This window comes from Colossoma macropomum, unplaced genomic scaffold (assembly GCF_904425465.1).
Source record: "Colossoma macropomum unplaced genomic scaffold, Colossoma_macropomum, whole genome shotgun sequence".
Classification (NCBI taxonomy): domain Eukaryota; kingdom Metazoa; phylum Chordata; class Actinopteri; order Characiformes; family Serrasalmidae; genus Colossoma; species Colossoma macropomum.
Window position 1 is genome coordinate 7,555,482 of NW_023494794.1, and position 24,422 is coordinate 7,579,903.

At 40.0% G+C, this 24,422-nt stretch overlaps 1 protein-coding gene across 1 annotated transcript; it reads left to right on the forward strand.

The window, feature by feature from the left end:
• Positions 1-342: 342 nt before the first annotated feature.
• radx (RPA1 related single stranded DNA binding protein) lies at positions 343-23,919 on the forward strand. The gene is made up of 16 exons (XM_036580013.1): positions 343-1,444; positions 2,335-2,762; positions 3,506-3,648; positions 4,974-5,166; positions 6,328-6,436; positions 9,121-9,221; positions 11,256-11,375; positions 13,210-13,305; positions 13,415-13,591; positions 15,181-15,377; positions 17,222-17,367; positions 18,956-19,003; positions 19,586-19,701; positions 20,357-20,650; positions 22,111-22,275; positions 23,354-23,919. The coding sequence occupies exons 1-16, from the start codon at positions 1,320-1,322 to the stop codon at positions 23,488-23,490; spliced, it is 2,595 nt and encodes an 864-aa protein (XP_036435906.1). The 5' UTR covers positions 343-1,319; the 3' UTR covers positions 23,491-23,919.
• Positions 23,920-24,422: the final 503 nt, after the last annotated feature.

Here is a 24,422-nt window from a genome sequence, read left to right on the forward strand (position 1 = left end):
GGAGATGTTATAGAGAAGTAGGAGAAGTTGGAGATGTTATAGAGCAGTGGGAGAAGTTGGAGATGTTATAGAGAAAGGGGAGTAGTTGGAGATGTTAGAGAAGTTGGAGATGATATAGAGAAAGGGGAGATGTTGGAGATGTTATAGAGAAGTTGGAAATGTTATAGAGAAAGGGGAGAAGTTGGAGATGTTATAGAGCAGTGGGAGAAGTTGGAGATTTTATAGAGCAGTGGGAGAAGTTGGAGATGTTATAGAGAAAGGGGAGAAGTTGGAGATGTTATAGAGCAGTGGGAGAAGTTGGAGATGTTATAGAGCGGGGAGTTGGGATGTGGGGAAGTTGGAGATGTTATAGAGCAGTGGGAGAAGTTGGAGATGTAGAGCAGTGGGAGAAGTTGGAGATGTTATAGAGAACTGGGAGAAGTTGGAGATGTTATAGGGCAGTGGGAGAAGTTGGAGATGTAGAGCAGTGGGAGAAGTTGGAGATGTTATAGAGAACTGGGAGAAGTTGGAGATGTTATAGGGCAGTGGGAGAAGTTGGAGATGTAGAGCAGTGGGAGAAGTTGGAGATGTTATAGAGAACTGGGAGAAGTTGGAGATGTTATAGAGCAGTGGGAGAAGTTAGACATGTTATAGAGAAAGGGGAGAAGTTGGAGATGTTATAGGGCAGTGGGAGAAGTTGGAGACGTGTGGGAGAAGTTGGAGATGTTATAGAGAAGTGGGAGAAGTTGGAGATGTTATAGAGAAGTGGGAGAAGTTGGAGATGTTATAGAGCAGTGGGAGAAGTTGGAGATGTGTGGGAGAAGTTGGAGATGTTATAGAGAAGTAGGAGAAGTTGGAGATGTTATAGAGCAGTGGGAGAGGTTGGAGATGTTATAGAGCAGTGGGAGAAGTTAGAAGTTGAAGAAATCAGAGAAGTTAGAAGTCGAAGTTGGAGAAGTTTTCTAGTGTAGCGTCTCTTCCTGCTACACAGCGGGACGTTATCTCCGCTCCTCCGAGTCTGTGGGTGGCGCTATTGTTCAGTTCAGTCGCTTAATACGCGAAGGAGAGACGAATCTTTCCCCGCCATCGAAACTCGTTTAGCCTAGCCTGTTTGTTTATGTTTGTGTTGTAGTTTAAAATGAGCAGTAAAGCTGAGGACCGTTAACTAATCACAGCCTTACCGTCCTGTTTTTATGCTTAAAGCGCGGTTAAACGCTGATAGCCGTGCTAACTGTCAGCAGGTCATTGTAGCAGCATTAGCCCCGCTGGCCGTCAGCAGTAACGGAGCGAGAGTCCACTGTTTCATTTATTCGGGTTTGTTGTGGTCAGAAATGCCCTGAATGGCAGAAGGCAGTGAATCAGCTGGAGCTGGGCTGCAGTCTGCTCTGGAGCGGCTCTGCTCCTCCAGGACCCTCCGCCTCAAACCCGAGACCCCCGTCTGTGTGGCTGTTATTGGGCTTGACAGGTTCAGTATCAGTCTTTATTAAAATATAACTGAATTTAGGAACATTATCAACACTTCACTCAAAACATCCCGGTTGGATGCGTAACATTAACAGATTTAATCGATCAAATGATCTTAGTTGCTTTTAAATAGTCTAAGATGGTCTTTTATGGTCATTAACTGGACTGATATTAGTCCCAGATGGTCAAGGTGGTTGACTGGCTGGACCTCCGAATGAAAACATACCATATGATGGTCATGATGGTCCAACCTGACTATCTTAGACCAGCTACTTAAAGGGAAACTCCACCATTTTTCCAAAAATCTGTGTAATTCATGGTAGAGATGTAAACAAAGTCATTTCAGAGTGGTTTGATGTGAAGTGGTTCATTTGCAGAGTCAGATTTCTTTACAGTGGTGGTGATGGGAACCAGGGGTCAGCATGTGTACAACACAAATACAGCTATTTTATTTACTTTCCAAAATCACCAGTGAACCTACACGTCTTCTGAGTTTTATATGTAATATTGATGATGTTTTTTGCCTTAGAATGCCATGCATGTAGTTCTCCACTATGAATAGACTTAAAAAGTACATTTCTGAGCCAAAACCTTCATATTATAACTTTCTGTGAGGAAGCTTTTAGAGGTGGACGTCTGGTTCCTATCACCACCACTGTGAGCAATTCTGACTCTTAAGTGTCTCTAGAATAGAGCGTTTCACACCAAACCACTCTGAATGACTCAGTTTACATTATAACCATTTAATTATGCTGAAATTTTGGAATATCTCTGAAACTCCCCTTTAAACAATATCAGTTATTATTATGTTTAACTCCTTGATATCAGTGTCGGTGACTAAACTGTCATATCAGTCGTTCCATATAAACATTGTTTGTCTTTGTCTTGCAGGTATTTGTCTGATGAGAGAGCGACAGACAGCTACAACTATGACGTTACGATAACCGACGGGACGTGGAGAGTGAAATGTCACCTCAGCTCTGCTCTTCATCGCCTGGTCCAGAGGAACGCGCTGCGCTGTGGCTCCTGTGTTTCAGTCACACAGCTCTCGTTTGTGTACGATGAGAGGAGGTTCGGCCAAAGCTACGTGTGTTTAGAGGAGCTGGAATGCGAAGCTGAGGATGCTGGTATTTTCTCCTCCATTAAAACCCCGAATGCCCTTCAGTGGTGGACGCGGGACGGGATCAGAAACTCCATGATTTGGCAGGCAGATGCTCCCCTGCAGAGCAGGAAACATTACTTGTCATTATGGAATAACGAAGATCCTCACGGTGGAGTGTGGATTCCCAATACTCCTCCACCAGACACAGTGATTGACGGTAAGAGGAGAGTCAAATTAAGCAGGTGGACGTTTTTTTTTAAATCCAGTTTTTTTTAACTGGATTCTTATTAAACCTTAATTGTTGCTATGACAACAAAAGCACACTTTTTATTAGTTATTTTAGTCTCTTTAACTTTTTAGTCTCTTTAACTTTGTGGAACCACCGGTGGTTCCTGAATGCACTTCGTCATATTCTTTACTTCATGACTTTCATATTTCATAAGCTTCATTCAAAAGGTGGATGTGATATGAAAGCTGTAACTCTCTTCCTTCCAGTAAAATAGATTAGTAATGTAAAGTTTTAGGATAGCTAATGAAAATATGGCTTCTGATAAGCCATGTCCCATGACTACGGACCACAAAATGTGAATTACTAGGAACTTTTACAAATAACACCAACATTTTATATAAATATTTTTTTCATGTCATTACTGAATAATTTGCCTTAAGATGTGGGTATGTAAATTCAGACGGAAAATCCAAAATATTCCCAGGGGGATAAGAGGTTAAAGGCATGGAGGGTTTATTTATAGAGCACCTATGAGATTCTCGCTGCCGTTTACAGTGAAACAGCAGAAGCCATTTCGCCCCCTACACGTCCTGTAGGTTAGAATAGCTTGTAAAACTGAAGTAAATGATGTTGTCCTGCATTAACAGTGTTTTAGCTCTAATTACACATTGACCTTTTTACTTTGATCTGCTGATCTGTTTTTGATCTGTACTTTTCTCTCTCCTTGGCAGTGTCTAAAATCTGTCTGCTGGGCGACCTCGACGTGTTCTTCGCGAGTTCCAGACGTCCTCTCCCTCTGCTGGTCAGAGTGCTGCACAGATCCCGGTTACGGTACTACGGAAAACCTGGACAGAACATAGACTTCCCGTTTCAGGTGAGGTTTCAGAGCTGCTGCAGGACCAGCACAGCTGTGGTTCAATCCTGTGTGTGTGTGTGTGTGTGTGTGTGTGCGCGCAGTAAACAGGAATTGATCATGAATTTGATGACATTGGATAATTTAATTCAGTCGATTTGTAGTCAATATAAAGAAATGAATTCAGGAAATATTTTTCTTCTCTCTCAAAGGTAAGTTCAGTTATGGTGACACGATGTTTGATTCAACACACTTTGTTCCTTTAGTTTGTATCTTCTCTGTATCATATTCAGTCTTATGGTCACTGATTTCCAACAAAACCATAGAAAATTCAAGTTTGATTGGAAGTAAAAGTATGAAAATTACATGTAATCAAAACAGTAATCAAAACTTTAAAATTGGTATACAATATTATATATACAAAAGTATAACCATACAAATATCATACATCCATTAGAACAAGTCCTGAGACTTTTTTGCATATCATACAAAATTTAATTCTTGGACTAAATTTAATCGCTTAATTGTTGAAAGCGTTAATAAATAAATTTACATTTGAACATGTTTATCAACAGTGGATTGCGGTTCTTGTAATAAAGATGCTACTTGTTAATATAATAAAAATAACAGACGCATCATGATACCAGTTTTCTTTTCAAGCAACACGTACCACTGTACAGTAAGACTACCCTAATAGGTTTATGAATAGGCTTAAGATGTTTATGACCAATAACCATTAATAAGCTCATTTAAAGCTTATTAATGGTTATTGGTCATAAACATCTTAAGTCATTAATAAGCAGGTATAACAAATAAATAAATTCAATCAGCCTTTATTTAAACTGAGTACACTGAGGGTGACCCTCATTTTCACTGTATCCGACTGACCTGTTGCTTGCCAAATAGTGAGCCAGTATTCATCTACACTGTTAAAGCTCAGATCTCTGCTAATTACTGATCTTACTTTGTCTTTATCAGACAGCATTAAACCTGTCAGCTTCATCAGATATACCTATATTAATTTTCACAAGAATTCACCCAAATGAAATCAATCCTCACAGTATTTGGCAGCCAAAACATACAGACATTGAAACATCAGATATTTTTTCTTTAAAAATTACTATAAAATGAGCCGTTTTAATTGAAGCACTTCATCTAAAAGACGTCCATAAAACCACTCACTCCTTTAAGCCCACATGGTGTGAGTAAGCGCTAGTCCAGGATGCGTTTATTACAGGATTGAATCACGTTCATTCTTAAGAAAAAGTATAAAAATATAAACGTAAAAATATAAACATAACAATAATAATAAAATGAATAATAATTTAAAACATCTTTTCTCTCAGGCATATTTTGAGGTGGCGGATCAGAGCGGGGTGATGTCCATGGTGCTGTGGAACGATCTGTGTCCGGAGTGGTACCACAGACTGGTGGTGGGTTCAGTGGTGTATCTGCAGCACTACTCGCTGAAGAAGAGCTACCAGAACCGCTCCAGACCCCAGATCAGCTCGCTGCCCCTCCTCATCTTCACCAACACAGGTACTGCTCTTCCTGGACTGATGAATTTACTGTAAGATTGTAGGCAGTTCACCTTTCCCCTCGGAACTGAGCTACAGGATAGTGGTTGAAATCTTCCCTATGAAACAGGACCCTCAAATAAAAAGAGGATTACTTCATTAACAGCTGCTAGCGCTGCTCTGTAGGCGACGCTGCCAGTCTGCAGTGACAGCAGAGGAGGGTAAAGTTCAGCTCCTCACTGCTGGGCTTTAGTTACATTTAGGGCATCATATGCCTTCAAAGAGGGGGGCAGTTATTTATTACCACCCACCCCTAATTCTTCAGTGATATGAAGCTGAAGTCAGATATTCACCAGCTTCTTGGTCAAATGTTCCTGTTCCACCTTAAATGGAGCAGCAGTTCTGATGTCTGAGGTGCCAGAATGTAACTGCTGCACCATTTAAAGTGTAACAGGACATTTAGCCAGCTAGCTACTGAGACGTCAGCTTCTACTAGCGTTTTTTTATGCTTGTTATGAAAAAAAAGAACCATAATACGTTGAAACAACATTAAACTAAGATAATATAATGGTTATTATAGTTTTAACGAAAAAAAAATCTCACATTTGTGGGTTTCTTCGGTCGTTTGCTCAGCCATCCTGCTGGTTTTTCTTTTTTGCTCATAACACTCTGTTTGGATTGGCCTCTGAAAAACCTTTGTCTGGAGGGCCGTGTAGCCCTAACACTTCACCCTACCCCTCTATCTCAACAAGAACCATGGGCTATTTGGGTGACTATTGAATTCTAGTGTTTATTAGCGAAGTTTGCCTCATAGCTCAGTTCTAAACTAAAAGGGCAACATTTGTACTGCAGACGTGTCTCAGCTTCCTGTCTACATCTGGGGTCCTTTAACGAAAACGTGTCAGTAGGTGTACTGAGAATCAGTCTTGTGTTCAGTGCATTTCTTAGGACAGCATAATGGATAACATCACCTCACACCTGGTCAAATTACACACGGCAGCGTTTACATGGCTGCGCAAATAGCCGCTGTTCTGTTTCTGATCTGTACAGTTACTGTCACATGTTCTGCTGTGAAACACAGAGCTCTGTTTTTTAACACCAGCATGTGAACACAGTGTTACTCCTGTTTGTTGCTGGCGGTTTGATCAGTTCTGTATGTGTTTGCGCCTGTGTTATGAAACAGAGATCTGCTTGAACCCTCGGAATCCTTCAGCCATCATCACTGTGATTCCTCCTAAAAGTGTCCAGCCACAGTGGAGCTTACCTGACGTCACCTATAACTTCTCTACCAGGTACATACGCAGATACAGAGCCTTCCTTCACCTGTTCATACGCCACACATACCTGAGCTCCAGAAGCCGTAGTCTGAGATCATATGTTATTTGCTTTGTTGTCATGGCAACTTCAGTTAAGACTGAAGTTAAGGACAGAAGCTATTACAGAACAACAGTTCTTAAGTCTATAATCTTATCTTATTTCCAGATAAGAAAACGGTTTTACAGAAACATCCTAAATTGCCAAAATATCCTAAATGCTTTCTTAACTTTGACTTCTTAACCTTAAGACCCCAGAGCGTCTTAACTTCTGTTTTAATCGTCTGTTTCTGTTGTTTTATGCCGTGAGAGGCTGCGCAGTTCACCATAACCAGCAAAGCGACGCTACAGTTATCTACACTGAAAACGGTGCTTTGACTTGTGAGGGTTTTTTTTTAAACATTTTTTAAAAATTTTAGACACTGCAGACTCGATCTCCACCGTCTTCTCTGATTACCTTCGTGTGTTAATGTTGATGATGAAATATTACAGTGACGGTGGTGAATAATGAGGAGACAGAGCAGAACGTGTGTCTGTTTATTAGGAGGAATAAAGTTAGCGCACTCGGCTAAAGCGTTTGGGAAATGGAGACTGAAACTGGGGAGACGGCGACGCCCTGATAATCAGCAGGGGGCGCTCTCACAATATTATTAACTTTCAGTTTATCACACTTCAGTTTTGTTTGACCTTTTTAAATCAGTAACGGCTGCTAATGTTAGCTGTCTGGCTAACTAACTTAATTTTGTGTTTACATTTTAGCTGTGTGTGTATGGTCGGTTGCTAGGTAACAGACACAACAGTTGATCATCGAGTAAGATTTGCTAACTTAAGATTCTTAAATCAAGATAAGTTTTGCTTCTGTAATACGAATTTGTGAGAAAATCTTATCTTGACCTGTCAGATCTTAAGTTAAGACAAAAAGATTCCAGCTTCACACTTCATTTAATATTGTTGCAGTTTATTATAAAGAATTCCAAAGTGTCCAACTGTCGACTCCGACTGACCCAGAAATCTGCAGACTAGAGCCGACCAGCGCACTCGGCCAGACTGAGAATCGGGGCTAATATCGGGGAAAAAGTCATATTGTGTTAGACTAACTAACATAGTGGCATAAGGCTAACTTAAGCACTCGAGCTTACGACTGCAGTGGCATGTCCATTCCTCCCCCTTCTCTGTCTTGTCGGGGTCGATTTTATTCCAATATAAAGCGCAACCTTTGTGTAGTGTTTCAGGGCTGGCAAGAATTTTTGTTCATTTTTATAGCTCACAGTAAATCATAGGCCCAGTCCCACTTCTTATTTTTACCCTCATTCTCGAGTGTCTCAGTTCCAAGGGGCAAGAAGTTTAATGGCCACCTTTAAATCGACACATTTTAAAGCCCTAAAAAGTACATTTTTAACGTAATTTGACTTCATTGATTAGAGAAGTGGATTACAGTCATTCGCAATGGTCAAATCTCGCGTTTTGTTGATTTTTTTTTTTTTTCTAAGTGAAAATAAATAGAAGTTGTGCATTACATTGTGCAGAAGTGTGTTCTCTGTAGAGGGTGTGTTAAATTATTGCTGGTCTGAGTGGATCAGACACAGCAGTGCTGCTGGAGTTTTTAAATACCTCAGTGTCACTGCTGGACTGAGAATAGTCCACCAACCACAAACATCCAGCCAACAGCATCCTGTGGGCAGCGTCCTGTGACCACTGATGAAGGACTAGAGGATGACCAACACAAAATATGCTGACACATATGAGCCGCTGTCTCTGATTTTACATCTACAAGGTGGACCGACAAGGTAGGAGGGTCTAATAGAGTGGACAGTGAGTGGACACAGTGTTTAAAAACTCCAGCAGCACTGCTGTGTCTGATCCACTCGCACCAGCACAACACACACTAACACACCACCACCACGTCAGTGTTGCTGCAGTGCTGAGAATAACCCACCACCCAAATAGTACCTGCTCTGTGAGGGTCCATGGGGGTCCTGACCACTGAAGAACAGGGTAAAACGGGGTAACAAAGTATCAGAGAAACAGATGGACTACAGTCTGTAACTGTAGATCTACAAAGTGCACCTATACAGTAAGTGGAGCTGATAAAATGGACAATGAGTGTAGAAACAAGGAGGTGGTCATAATGTTATGCCGGGTTGGTGTACACGACCGCATGTCCTGAGATGATCTGAACTGAGTTCCCAAGTTGGTGTTTCATAAAGCTTCATAATGTGCTTAATGCTTTTCATGGTTAAATGCAGTTTCAGCTGCAGCTTTCCAGCCTTTTTAAAATCATTCTGTTTTATGCTTTTAGTTTTCGCTCTATATACACAGTCGGCTTGTTTATACATTATCAAAGTGTTGTATACTTGAAGGATTATGTTCACCAGGGAAAAATCTAACTCAGTTTTGTGTGGAGAGCCCAGCTGTGTTATGGAAGTTAAATCCTGTCTGTGATGGTTTAACCGCTGTGTTTTATCTGGTCGAGTCTCTTCGGAGCCGGACTGTCTTTTTTGAGGTTTTTTTACTTCAGAAGTATTTCCTCCTGTTTCAAATCAAACCATTTAGAAGAGACAGTGGTTTGTATGTGTTTAAGCCGTTTTGTGAGTACATAAAAGTAGTGACTGTAGCTGTTTCTGCTTGATTTGATTTTGTTTTGTTCTGCTTTTCCTCCGCAGGCATGAAATAGAGAGTCTCAGCAATAACCAGGCCTGTGATGTCATTGGACTGGTGACCTACGTCGGTCGTGTCGAACGAATCAGAAACAAGGGAAATTCCAGTAAGGCCTCTGATTGGACGTTAACACCACAGTGTTTTTAATTTTGCTGCTGATATGTTTTCATGTCTTTGTGTTTTACTTAAAGAACCCGTATCATCGAAACTTTAACGTTTGATTTAGTATGTAAACTATTACAGTTTCAAAAACATACTATTCAATCTCCAGTCCTTACGGCCTGTATGTGGATACTAACTACTTTTGTGATGTCACATATACTGCATATTCTCACATTTTCGCCTCACCGCCAGGACTGAATCAGGGAGTGACTGAGCTGCTCGATGCCTTTAATTAGCTGTGCTTTGTGAATGATTCACGTGCAGGACACGGCAGAAGCTGAGAGACGAGAGACACACAGACCTTTAATTCAGTGTTTTCACTCCAGGCTTGGAGCCGCTGCACTGTACAGTTCAGTGTTTCTCTCTGCTGTTCACCTCAATCAGCTCAAGAAGGGATTAATTAGCTAATAATATCAGGTATTTTAACCAGGGAAACCACAGTTATGCAGTGCAGGGGTTTCAGGACTGGAGCTGAACTCTGAACTAACTGCACCAGCAAACTTACAGAATCACGTCTGTCGAAACACGACGTCGTTTTCCGACCCACGACATTCAGTCTGATATTTAACGTTTATGTTTCTCCATTCAGACGTCATTTAAATCAGAAACAGAGAGTAAAGTTATACCGGCTGTCTGCAGCTCCGTTAGGGGGACAACTGTTTATCTCAGCTGATAACATTAGTAAAGTTATCTAAAGGCCAGCATTGTTCACATCTGTGTTAATTAGCTGATGTCGTTACCCTCCTATGATCACAGGGTTTTTTTCTCCTCTTTATGCAACACCATGGGATCCTTCACCCACCCTGACGTGAAGAGCCGGGGGCTTTTAAATGCTCTGAGAGTCTCCAGAACAGGGAGAGGGGCTGAGTGTGAGATAAATATAAATGTCAGGAAAACACAAATTTGGTAGCTTTCCGCCGGTGTAAGTGGAACCAGGAGTTCAGGGGAAACTGTATAAAGATCTCAGCCTATTTTATCAACTTTGTCAAGGAAATGTTTTTTGTCTTCCAAAGTAAGGAGAGTAATTTTAGCTTTCACCTCTAGTTATGTTCATACGGAGCAGCGGAGCCAGAAATACGGTCACAAATATGGTGGCCGCAGCAGGAAAATCCTGTGATTGAAACACTAGGATAGGATATTTGGCTTACAGTAGTTTTGTTGTAGTTATCAAATTATCGCTCTGACAGCCAATCAGAACAAAGCTCATTTACATATTTACATACTTAAAGGGACGGTAACAAAAAACAGCCTGCTTAAAGGCATAAAGATAGACTGGTCATGTAAAATGAATTATGGCTGCTTTTGGTACATAAAACCGCTGAAATATTAGAAGTGGACCTCAGAAAAATGTAGGATACAGGCCCTTTAAAGGGGAACTCCACCGATTTTGCAAAATTACTCCACTCATTCAGTGGTTTAGATAAAAAAAAAAAAAGTTTATACTAAAAATAAGTTTTAGGCCAAAACTTTATAACAAAACTATCACAGAACAGTGTCTCAGGTGTCAAGTAACACATTCGTAGCCATTTTTTGTAATAACTTAATGGAATGTAGCTTTCAGAGCCATTAAATGCTTCGGACGTCTGGTTCCTAGCACTATAATGGTGAACAATTCTGATTCTGTTAATTTCTCTAGAAAGGCGCATTTCACAGCGAACCACTCCGAATGATTTTGTTTACATCTAAACCTATGAATGATTAAGTAATTTTGCAAAATCGATGGAGTTCCCCTTTAATACCCCGTCATCAGTGACAAAAGCTAATAATATCGATAATGAAACTGTGGTATAATCATAATTATGATTTATAATGTTAATTACTGTGTTTATTAGCTTTAGCCACTGATGACAGAAGAAAAAATAAATAAGGTTGAGAGGAGAGATAGAAGACACTTAAGACATTGACTGAGAGGCTTTCTATGAGTGCCAATCACATTGCAGGATCAGAACTAACTGGTATATTTATGTCTGGGTGACAGTTCCTGAGAAATTCTGGACGTACCGCTGGGTCCACGCTGTGGACGGCACCTCGGACTCCCCCTTTATTCTGGAGATTTTCGCCTCCTCGCAGCCGGACATCTTCAACAACATCTGTCCCAGTAAGACTTTCCTTCTGTTAGAGCACCAAACATGATCCTGTGGCTAATGATGAGAAAATTATGAACTTACCGCTGGGCTTTACGATGTAGCGCCAGTCATCATTGTTTTCACTGAATTTATCCCTTTAACAACAGTCGTATTTGGAGAACAAGGGTGCGAATCTCCATCCTCTCCATCCATTTTTCTGATTTTTTAGAAAACGATTTAGTGGATCCTGAAATCTCAAAACCTTTAGTCTCTAACCACTTCCTGTTTTACTCTATTTTAGTTACTTTTAATATGATTTTTGAGTATTTTAGCTATTGTTTCACATTTATTATTCTTTTTTTTTGTTTTATTGTTTTACATCTTTTATTTCTTTATTTATTTCATTTTATGTTATTTGTTAATAATGTTTTTTGGGTTTTTTTAGTTATTTTTTTTACTATAAATTGTAATTTTATGGTTTATTGAAATTTTTTTATTTATTTATTTTTTTTACATATACTATTCAATTTACTACTATGATTATTAGTACTTTTTCAGCGTTTGATTTGTTTTTACTATCCAATTTCTCAATCCCTGATTGCACCAGGGCTGCCCAAGGTTTGATTAGATTAGATTAGGTCCACCAGGAAACAACCAAAATTACCAAACAATGCACTTCACCCCCCCAGAGAGAAAGTTTCATCCCCCCAGGATTTACACAGTAGTGTAATTAAAACATTAACACAGTCATTTTTAATATTATTATCAATTTCAAAATCAATGCAGTGAAACTGCCACCTTCAGATCGATGCCTCATGAATTATTTTTACACCCCTTGTAGATCACGTTGACTGTGCTGCTATGCTGTTTGATCTGTTTTCCATTCATTAGCTATGTTAGCGTTTTTTGATTGTCGTATTCCTTTAATTCCAATTAAATATGGAAAATGTAAGTATGGACAGTTTTTTTTTTTTTTTAAAGGGCTGTACGATGCAATAACATTGTCTCTTGTGCTGGGAGAAATTAATTCTGTGTGAATATCTAAAAAGATCACAGTTGCACACGTACAAGAGTTCCCAACGGCCCGAGTAGGGTTGGGCAACATGACAGTATTTTATCACTATCGTGATCAATTTTGTTATCGTGATAATATGCATTTCTGAGCATATTGTGGATGTTATCAGGACTTAAAGTTCACTGAACAACTTCATGTTTCATCGCATTTTTATTTTACTTCGTCATTTGAACGCAGCGGTTCTCCTTTCCATTGTTTGAAAATTTCATAATGATTGGACCAAAAAAAATCAATTAGAATAAAATCTCTTTACATGAACTTACACTGAAAGTTAAGCGTGTTTTTGCCCTCTCCTGTGAAGTTACAGTTTTGGAGATAATTGTTTTTCTTTGGACAGCTGATATTATCTTCAGCCTCTTTTTTAGAATTAACTGACTACATCGGGAAAAAAAGACACTCGTAATAACATTGAACCTTCAGGTAATAAATTTGTTTCCTGTTTTGACTGTGACTTTATGTGCAATCCTGCTGGTGTGGGTTTCCTCTCCTTTAAAGATGCAGAAAACGCTGAATGAATGAATGAATGAATGAATTAATTAATTAATTAGAGAAAATTGATTATCTGTATATTTTTAAAATGCAAATCTTTTACACGCTGCTTCTGTTTTTCCAGTTAAAATGACAGTTTGTTACACTTACTGAGATTCATTCTTTTAAGGAGGAGTTTTTTTTTTTAGAACTGCAGTGCTAAAAGTTTAGACAGCCCTTCTGATCCTTTAACTCTGATGCTAAAACCAGTGAGTGTTTTATATCCTGTTTTATTGAATATCTCTCTCTCATCCTCTCTGCAGTGACGTACCTGGTGTGTACTCAGATGAGAGTGTGCAGAGAGGCCAGCTGCTCCGTTTATTTGACCAGCAGCGCTGAGACTCAGCTCTTCATCACAGGTGAGTGACAGCTGGATCTGTCAGTCACTGTAAGGGTATTTAAGGCTGTATGAAGTGACTCAGGTTAATGGAACCGAATGACCACTCGTGTTTTTGTGTTTGTGTGCAGGCTGCCACAAGAAGCAGCCGTATGTGTCCGACCCAAAAGTGAAGGCCTTCATCCAGTGGACTAAGACCCTAAAGGACAGTGTTATATTGAGGAAGACTGCAGTGGGGGGGCATTACTGTTATCCTCCTCCCTCACCCACCTTCACACCACTCACCACCACTGCCAACAACACAGCCAGTAAGTATAGAGATCTGAGGACCACTTAGTAGGCTGTATGTCTTACACTACACTGCAAAAAATATATCTTAGCAAGTGAAATCATCTTAAATCTAGTCAGTAGATCTACTGTTTATAATTTTGAGATCATTGTAAGAGTATTTTATGATTGTTTAACTTATTTCTATACATTTTTACTTGTTTTAAGGAATTTTATCTAGTGAAACTGTCTTATTCAGTTGGCGGATCATTTACTTGTTTTAAGAAATAATGCTTAAAACAAGTAAAATGATCTGCCAATGGAATACAACACTTTCATAAGACGGAATTACATAAAACAAGTATAACTGTATGGAAATAAGTTAAATAATTTGATAATATTCTTACAACAATCTCATAATGAGAAATATTAGATATATTAACTATATTTAAGACACATGATGACCAATATACACTATTGAGACATCACTGCCCCTACTGGACATTTTTCGAACTGCACAAACAAACTTACTTAAACCAATAATTATGAAACAGAAATATTATAGTTTTTAAGGGTCATTATAAGAATGTAAATGAGTATTTTATTTATTTATTTATTTATTTTTTGCCAACTTGTTGCTTTAAGGTTTGTTAAGATAAGATTTAGGTCCAATCCCATTTATCCCCTCACCCCTACCAGCCCTCCCCTCCGTGTTGCACATTCTCATCTAGGGGTAGGGTGTCCTGATTCTTGTTGAGATAGAGGGGTGGGGCGAAGTGTTAGGGCTACATGACCCTCCAAATGGAGGTTTTTCAGGCTCCAAACAGAGAGTTATGAGAAAAAAGGGAAAACTGGTAAGATGGCTGAACAAGAGACCAAAGAAACCCACAAATGTGAGAATTTTCTCTGTTAAAATGATAACAATCATTATATTATCTTAGTTTAATGTCGTTTCAATGTATTATGCCCCTTTTCTTTATAACAAGCACCGTTCCACCTTAAACAGTGCAGCAGTTACATTCTGGCACCTCAGGTGTCTGAACTGTTGCACCATTTAAGGTGGAACGGAAAAATTCAAACAAGAAACTGGTGACTAGCTGACTTCAGCTTCATATCACTGAAGAATTAGGGGTGGGTGATAATAAATAATTGCCCCTCTCCCCCCTTTAAAGGCATATGATGTCCTAAATGTAACTAAAGCCCAGCAGTGAGGAGCTGAACTTTACCCTCCTCTGCTGTCACTGCAGACTGGCAGGGTCGCCTACAGAGCAGCACTAGTAGCTGTTAATGAAGTGATGCTCTTTTTATTTGAGGGTCCCATTTCAGAGGGAAGATTTCAACTACTACAACTTGTAACTCAGTTCTGAGGGGCAAGGAGACACTCGGAAAACAAGGGGTAGGAGTATAAATAAGGAATGGGACTGGGTCTTAGGCTAGAGTATTTTGACATCAGCTGATGAGTGCCATATTTCAGTGAAACACCACTCAAAAGGAGTGGTTAGTGTGGTTAGTCCAGCTGTGACATCATGACAACTAGAAGCATTAACGTTCACACATTCGTAGCCATTTTAGCTTGGGTTGGTTAAAAAATTCCTTAATTATGAAACTCACTTTAAATATTTTCTATCAGCTGCAGGTCAGGGAGCCTCTCTGTCGTTAATGGCAGTAGCCGACCTGCAGGGGGAGATAGAGAGTTTGCAGTATCGAGAGCGCAGGAGGCTCGTTATTCAGGGCCACATCACTGCAGTGCGTTACCACCGCTGGCCACAGGAGGCGCTGCAGTCTGGAGATAATGCAGAACAGAACACACCACAGAGAATCCAACAGGTCTGTGATAAAGTTGCATGTTTTAAACTGAGCTGCTCTCCTACAGTAAGACCTGAGAATGACAGTGAGGAAAGAAACACGAAGCTGTGTAAAAATTATAGGTGTAGAAATGTGTTGATGTATCATGAGTATCTGTGCATTCGAGTATCTGTTTTAAAAGTTTATTTAATGTAAAAAGTACATACTGAATGTATTATTTTGGAACTTATGACAACTTACGAGTATTGAAATTGAAATTAAACTGATTAAATATATATTAAATGCATCTAGTTGTACTTTTGATGGCTTTTTTAAACAGTCTTGGTTGCTTTAAATATGTCATTTGTAGACATAACTGTTATTACACTAAGGATATATTATAAGTAAATACATTACTGGATGTACTGATGCACTTCAGCACTACTTCTTGAGTTACACAAACTAAAATGCAATTAAATGAAAATTTTAAAATACATTTCAGTATCACTAAACATGCTTAAATACATTCATCAGATAAAACGTACTTAAGTGTACTTTTATACAACTTAAGTATATTATTATGAATAACAAAACACAATATGTATAATAATGTTGAAGTACATCTGTGCCTGTAAGTGCTTTTCTGTTCCTAAATTAGAACAACTAATGTTGCAGTGAAGTGAACTTTATCAGTTGTTAAGACTCAAATTCTACCACACTTGAAATATTTTTTAGATATGTACTCTCAGATGTATAGATGCCCATATTTGCTAATTAGTTTGACTTATATTGCAACTAAAAGGTACTTAAGCATACTTTAAAAGGTACTGCTTTAAACTTTACTTTTGAATAACACAGGTTGATGGCAAATATGCTTTTGTTTAAGAATGATAAAGTATGTTAAGAAATACATTTATTTAAGTGTGTTTCTTTACAGCTTACTTAAGTATTATTTAAAATGTGTTACTTTTATCAAGTCATACATGTGAGTCATTGAAATGCTTCTCAAAGTGTATTTTCATAAAATACATGACTTACCTTTAGTATCCTCTGTATACTTCAGGTATACTGTAGTTACTTAAGTAGGCTTTTTTGGAGCGTATTTATGCTGCCGGATTAGAGGAATCTATAATTATTCTGCTGAGTATAAACAGAGTCAACTGAAAGCAGATTTATTCCAATTATCTTTGAAGTTTTTCCAAGAAAAGGTCAGTGTAATACCTCTTCCTTTAGTAGAATGTCATTTTTAATACTATGATTTATTTCAGAATTAATGCAGTGGAACTGCCACCTTCAGATCGATGCCTCATGAACTATTTTTACACTCTTTGTAGCTTATGATGACAAAACTATGCTAACTGTTTTATCTGTTTTCCATCCATTGTTAACTATGTTGGCACCTTCTGTTCTATTTTCTATTCTCATGCTATTTTCAAAGGTAAAAACTTTAGAGTATTGTTTTTATTTTATCTATTTTACTGCTGTGTAAATATATATTTAGAGAAATTAAATTTTATATATATATATATATATATATATATATATATATATATATATATATATAGAGAGAGAGAGAGAGAGAGAGAGAGAGAGAGAGAGAGAGAGAGAGAGAGAGAATAGTTTCTCTAGTCACATTTTTGTAATTAAAAAAATTCAAAATTGTATTGAAATAGATTGTATTTTGGTGAATGACTAATTTAAAAAAGAATCATAATCGAATTCAGTTGTTTTGAAGCCAGAGATTTACACTCGTAGTGTGAAAGAAAAGCTACATTCTCAGAATTTAATTACTTAAATGTGTGGAAAAGTAACACTGTGTCTTTCCTAATAAGCGTTTGAATGAAAAAAGATGTGTAAAGTGTTTTTGTTGTTGTTGTTTTGAACAGTTGGAAAGTGGATCAGCGGCTGTGTCTGGAGGATCTGCTCCACCGTCTAGTACAGGCAGCATGGAGCAGAGCGAGATGCCCTCAGCAGCGCCCCCTAGTGACAGCACGTCTTCTCCCAAACGCAGGAGGATTGAACAGGGAACGAAGTGAGTTTGAATTAATTAATCACAGGACTGGAACCACTCCATGCACAATTTACACACCTGATTTAAATGAGTAAAGACTTGAGAATCAGCTGAAGAGCAGAATTTCTGGTCTGAAGAGCAGCGCTGTGGTCACCAGTATCCTTTCAACATAAGCTATATTAGCATCTTTTCTTTAGCATCTAGTTTAGAATATAATCTTAATTATAAATACATTTCACTAAACTGTGATGTCTTTGTTTGATCTGTGTGTAGCATTATTATTATTAATATTAGTACTAGTGATAGAGAGATAGATGGATAGAGCGATAGATAGAGAGAGAGAGAGATAGATGGCTGAACTGACTTTATTGATCCTGAAGGAAATCCCGAAGGCAAAAATAAGAGGGGTTGGGAGGAGTACATTAGAGCTTAAAAGAGACCTCTTATGCTCATTATCAGTGTTCACAATTTTATTTTTGGGCTCTTCTAGAACAGATTTACAGCTTTAGTGTTCCAAAAACACATTATTTTCCTCATACTGTTCGTCTCTATTCACCCTCTGTCTGAAACGCTCTGTTAGAGCTCCTGCGTCTTTAAGCCCCGCCTCCTGATGAGCCCAACGTGCTCTGATTGGTCAGCTCGCCCACTCTGTTCTGATCGGTCAGCCTCCAGAGCAGTTCCGCCCCTCCAGGTTCCTCCCCTGTCCTGCGGTCTGCAGACAGACCCTTCTCTCCTGAACAGCTGTAAACTCCACTGTGGCTGTTTCTCCAGTGGCTTCGGTTCTGCCGTATCAGTTCGATCCAGAGTGGATCCTGAAAGTCCGGTCAGCGTCTTCTCCACACGCACACAACACTGAACACACTCTTCCTCCTCCAGTAGCTGCTGTGCTCTGTGTGAGGGTGTGCTGAGCTCCCCAGTAGGCGGGCAGTAAGGACTGTGTTATGAGTTTCTCCCTCTGGCATGTGCTTTGCAAAACATTCACATGCGCAAAAAGTTATATAACACAGCAAAGGAAAGGGAAAAGCCAGAAAAGCGTAATAAGTCCCCTTTAAAATATTTGTTTGAACCCATAGGGATCTGACTGTTCATCTGTGGTTCAAACATCATTTCTCAAACGGGATCAAAGGGAAATCTTAATGCTTCAGCACCAAGACATTTTGAACAATTATACGCTTCCAACTTTGTGGAACAGTTTGGGGAAGAACATTTTCTGTTTCAGCATGACTGAGCCCCAGTGCACAAAGCAGCTCCATAAAGGCCTGACTGGGTGAGTTTGGTGTGGAAGAGCTTGACTGGCCCTCACAGAGTCCTGACCTCAACTCCATCAAACACCTTTGGGATGAACTAGAACAGAGATTGTGAGCCAGACCCTCTCGTCCAGCATCAGTGTCTGACCTCACAAACGCTCTTCTGGATGAATGGACACAAATTCCCACAGACACACACAAAATCTGTAGAAAGCTTCCCAGAAGAGTGGAAGCTGTTAGAGCTGCAAAGGGCAATTTGACAAACAAATGACAGTCGCATTATTGCATTAGGAAATGCCGTGAGATGGTAGTATCAGCAGCAGAAGGCCTTATAATGTCTTTCTGGTTGTTTTTTTAAACAGGGCACTGCAGAGGCAGTACTGGACCAGAGCGAAGGTGCAGTCAGAAAGGTAATTTATTACACTGGTGAGGACACTGTGTAAGTAATCCTGATTTCACACATATTTTACTAGACATTATGTGACATGAAAATATTACATTCTGTAAATCCTAAAGGACAAATTGATGCAAGATTAACCAGGAGGGTCTCTTACCCCAGATAGGGGGCTTCCTTATTTCCCCAAAGTGTAGGTTTATACATCATCCTGTAGATCCTAAACTCATGCACAGATATAGTTTAGCCGTACCGTAAATGAGAATTGTTCTTAAGAGGGATGTTACCCCCATTTTCCTCTACCATTCTACTTCTACTGTTATGTAATATTAAATATTTTCATCATATTTAAAAGGAACAGTGTTTCAGAGGCCCTATTTTTACTCTATTTACATGGTGAGACCCGGGAATTGTTTTGATCATGAGTTCATGTCTGTAAGTTAGTTATACAGAACTCTGCAAACTGAAAACTCATCTCAGCAGTGTGTTTATGCCAGTAAAATGCTGTGGAACAGAATAAATACTAATAATCATAAATGGGGAATTTAAAACCTAACAAGATAATAATAACAACAACTTTATCTGTGGTTTTTCTCAGACAGATGAGGCTGGAGGAGGAGGAGGAGGAGGAGGAGAGGCCATCTGTGGAAGAGGAGAGTGAAGAAGGAGGTTCAAACCAAACGACACGGACAGCACAGTCACCACAGACAACAGGTACTGCACCTTAGAGCCACACTATCAGCTGACGTAATGCAGTCTTTAGACACGGCGGGTGTCAGAATGTGCATTTTGTGATGTAGCTGAAATCAAGTGGTGATAATTTAGTGATTTTAGTGACATTTTATTTACTATCCAAAACCACCAGTGAACCTACACGAGTCTTCTACACAAGTTTATATGGAATGTTGTTGATGGAAAATAGCGATAAATCTGAAATAATAAGTTTTCTTTGGGGACTATTTTGTCTCACAGCGCCCTGCATGTATCCCTCCACCATGAATGGAAATTAAAAAATACTTTTTTTCCGTATTTTTCATATTTTTTGCCAAAACCTTCTGAAAACTATCGTAAAACAATATCTCAGACATCAGACAGCATATTCATAACCATTGTATGTATTAGTCTTCGTGTGAGGGAGCTTTTAGAGGTGGACGTCTGGTTTCTGTCACCATCACTGTGAACAATTCTGACTCGGTAAGTTTCTCTAGAACAGAGCGTTTCACACCAAACCACTCTGAATGACTCTGTTTACATCTTAACAATTTAATTATAAAGGAATTTTGAAAAATCTCTAGATTTTTGTAAGGATGTTTCAGGTTTTAAAGGCTGCCTCACATTTCACCTTTTCTTTCTGCTGTTTTGCTGCCAGACATCAGTGAGACAGGGAGCGTTCCTGACTCGCAACAAGCCATTGTTCACCCCAGTGCGTCATGGGTAAGCAGCGTGTGGCCGTTACTGAAACAGGATGTGACGAGTCACGTAAGCTGCGGCCCTCTGGATCCGGAGAGCATTCCAGAAAGGTTCCGCTTTGATGACCGAGATGTGCTTCTTCATAGGATCAACCTCAGCCCTTCAAGATGGACTCCAGATGTTCCACTAAGCACAACCTCAGAGACACACACTCCTGTAGACTGTGCGGGATACCTCACACTCACAGTGCTGGGTAAGGCTGGACATCAGTACACGACTTTTAAAGTCCTCACAGATGTTTAAAACGGAGATCATCACACACTGAACGTCAGTCTGTCACATGCGCTCAGACTAGACGACAGAGCAAAGAGAGAAAATAACACACACGAGTTTGGGCTATGAATAAGAACTCAAACTCCCAGAATTCCTCAGATCACATGACACAAACAGAGCTGAACTTACTGGACCTGTTTATGCTCTAATGCGCAGCGAAAGCGCAAACTGGGGATTAGTATTGTGGTGAGAAGCTCTGATACAGTGAGAGCTGGAGAAATATTCCACTACAAACTGGCAGCTGAGCTGAAGCTGTAAAGACAGCGACCTGATTTGGATCAACATTATAATCATGATTTCGGCTCTAATCTGCCGTGTTTTACTCGTAGCTCCTCTGTCTCCGCTCCGCTGCTCAGGCACGTCTCGCCTCCTGTTTCTCCGCTCTTCAAGCTCTGATTGGCTGAGTGAATCACTCACTGAGTAAATCTCTGACCTTCTCTCACTGCAGGACTCGTGAACGGTTTGAGTCGTAAATATATCAAACATACATACATACATACATACATCATCTAAACCGCTTATCCTTCTGGGTCGCAGTGGGGTGCTGGAGCCTATCCCAGCTGTCATTGGGCGGAAGGCAGGATACACCCTGGACAGGTCGCCAGTCCATCGCAGGATTCGCACAGAACATCAGTGGGCCGGCAGCCTGACAGACTCCTCTTTAGAGAATTAGCCTGGGGAGGGAACTGATGTGTGCAGCTCGTATATCAAACATGTCTGATAATATCTGAGGGTCTCTGATCACCTCAGAGTTCAATCGAGGGGCAAAAGATTCACTCGTTCCTCCTCTCGCGCTGTCAGTTGCTTCCAGTCGAGCTGGAGAATCACTTTGTAAAAAAATTGTCGCAGGGGGCAAATCAGGGTTAAAATCGGGCAAAAAATCGTAGAGTGTAGGCCCAGCTTAGGACAGAGCTGCTCCATCAAGGCGAACTGACTCCAATATCTGACAGTCTATTCACAAATACATGATTCTCTGCTGAATTAACACAGCAGTCGTGGTCATCAGGCTCACTGTGAGTAACTTCACCAAACGCCATTTATTCCCAGTAAACACAAAGCAGAAATTAAACCCCGTCTCTGTAAGCTTGCAAGGATTTGCGTGTTGTTCATGTGATCTCTTTACAATGACTTCATTCATTTTAACTGTTTTACTGTTATCATTTTACATTGTTATATATATGATTTAGTGATCCTTCTACTTTATTTAGGCTGCTCATTAATTTGCGGGATTTGTCTTCAAATTGGCTGCAGTGGGCTGGTTACCCACCCACTCCCGCATGCAAGATACGGTGGCGGGTCCTAAGGGGCCAGCGGGAATCCGCTGACCTCTAGTGTGTATCTCTCTTTATATATATCTGTATCTCTCTCTCTCTCTCTCAGGGCTGAATCAGCAGGCTGCAGTGGACGCTGTCTTCATTCCTGTGTTTTCCCCTGAAGATCCTCGAGGTGTGGGAATGCCCACCCGTGTCCATGACAATACGCTGATGTCATGTCTTTCCTCAGGTCACATGTGTGTGCAGGCCAATGGCACACACCTTTCAGCAGGTATGTGTGTGTGTGTGTCTGTGTGTGTGTGTTGAGGTTTTGTCTGTTTATCTGTATCTGTATCTGTATGAAGCCCCAAATGAGCAAGAAAAACATCCTAAGAGCAAAAGGAAGAAAGCCTGAGAGGAACCAAGTGTCAGAAGGGGAACCCATCCTTCCTGTTTCTACACTCATTGTCCATCTTATCAGCTCCACTGACCGTATAGTTTCACTTTGTAGTTCTACAGTTACAGATTGTAGTCCATCTGTTTTACTGCATACTTTATTACCCTGTTCTTCAGTGGTCAGGACCCCCATGGACCCCCACAGAGCAGGTACTATTTGGGTGGTGGGTTATTCTCAGCACTGCAGTGACACATGGTGGTGGTGTGTTAGTGTGTGTTGCGCTGGTGCGAGTGGATCAGACACAACAGTGCTGCTGGAGTTTTTAAACACTGTGTCCACTCACTGTCCACTCTATTAGACACTCCTACCTTGTCAGTCCACCTTGTAGATGTAAAGTCAGAGACGATAGCTCATCTGCTGCTGCACAGTTTGTGTTGGTCATCCTCTAGTCCTTCATCAGTGGTCACAGGGCGCTGCCCACAGGACGCTGTTGGCTGGATGTTTTTGGTTCTCAGTCCAGCAGTGACACTGAGGTGTTTAAAAACTCCAGCAGCACTGCTGTGTCTGATCCACTCGCACCAGCATAACACACCACGTCAGCATCACTGCAGTGCTGAGAATGACCCACCACCCAAATAGTACCTGCTTTGTGGGGGTCCTGACCATTGATGAACAGGGCGACAAAGTATGCAGAGACTACAGTCTGTAACTGAGGATGGGTTCCCATATTGAGACTTGGTTCCTCTGCTGACCCTGTCATGATGTCATGTTTAAGTTTATGCAGGCAAAAACATCAGGAGGTGAGCGGGGCATGTAGGCGATGCTTTCTGCATCAGGAGAGATTTTGAATTGTGATTTTTTTTGGAAAAAATCTGATTATTTTGGAAGTTTTCTAAATCCTCTCTCTCTCTCTCTCTCTCTCTCTCTCTCTCTCTCTCTCTCTCTCTCTCTCTCTCTCTCTCTCTTCTCACAGATGCCTTACTGAGCTCAGCCCCAGCTTTAGAAGAGGAGAGGCTGGTGTGCGTGTTGGATGTGTGTCTGTTGGGTCAGAAAAGGGTCGAAATCATCTGCTCTAAAATCTACAGGACGGCGGACGTCACTCCTGTGTAGTGCTTACACACACAGGGACATTCAATAAATATATTTTTCGCTGCCACTTTGAAATAAGACAAAAACGGTTTAAATGGGTTTATTCATGGTTATTAATTAGGTAATAAAGATGTAGAATTCATTAATAAGCACTTACAATACATAAATAAAAAGGGCTGCTGTTTGTCTGATAGTGAACCCCCATTAATTTATACTGTTAAACCTCAGATTTTGAAGTCAGCATTAAACTCATCAGCTTCATCACATATTCATATTCATCAGAAATAACAGCTCAATTTTGCCCTTTCATTACTGTGTTTATAAGTGTTTATGACCTAACTAATAACTTTAACAAGCTGATTTTAAACCATTAAATGCTTTATGAAGGTAGTATTATTTTAAAATGGTACCTATTTTTCTTTTCCTGAAAACATTTATTTCTTTCAAAGCTCACTGTTATTATTATATGCAATATATAATATACTGCCTATGGTTAAATATGCTATTTTGGTCATTCTGGGGGAATAAATTATTTTACTACTTCTTTGTCTAATGAGTAGTTGTAGAGTTGTTGTTGTTGTTAACACATAATTAGGGTTCAAGCATGCAATGCATTGAACCCTATTGGAATTGTCAAAGTTTTTCTTATTATTTTTCCGCCCTGAAACGGAACGCACAGCCCAAACTGTAAGTCCTGTAAGTCGACTTGAAACTTGGTCAATAAGTAGTAGTCCCTCCCGCTACTGAGGCGCAAGGAATCAGCCCAGTTGGCCACAAGGGGGCGCTATAGCGCAGGTCAACGCGTTTTGGCCTATAACTCCTAAATCAGATTTTTCCTAGACAAGACATACTTTTTTCCTGGTTCTATGGGTCCAACTAAACAACTTTGTCATTGGGACCATTTAGCTCCGCCTACTTAGATTTTGAGCTAATTTGCATAATATGCAAAACAT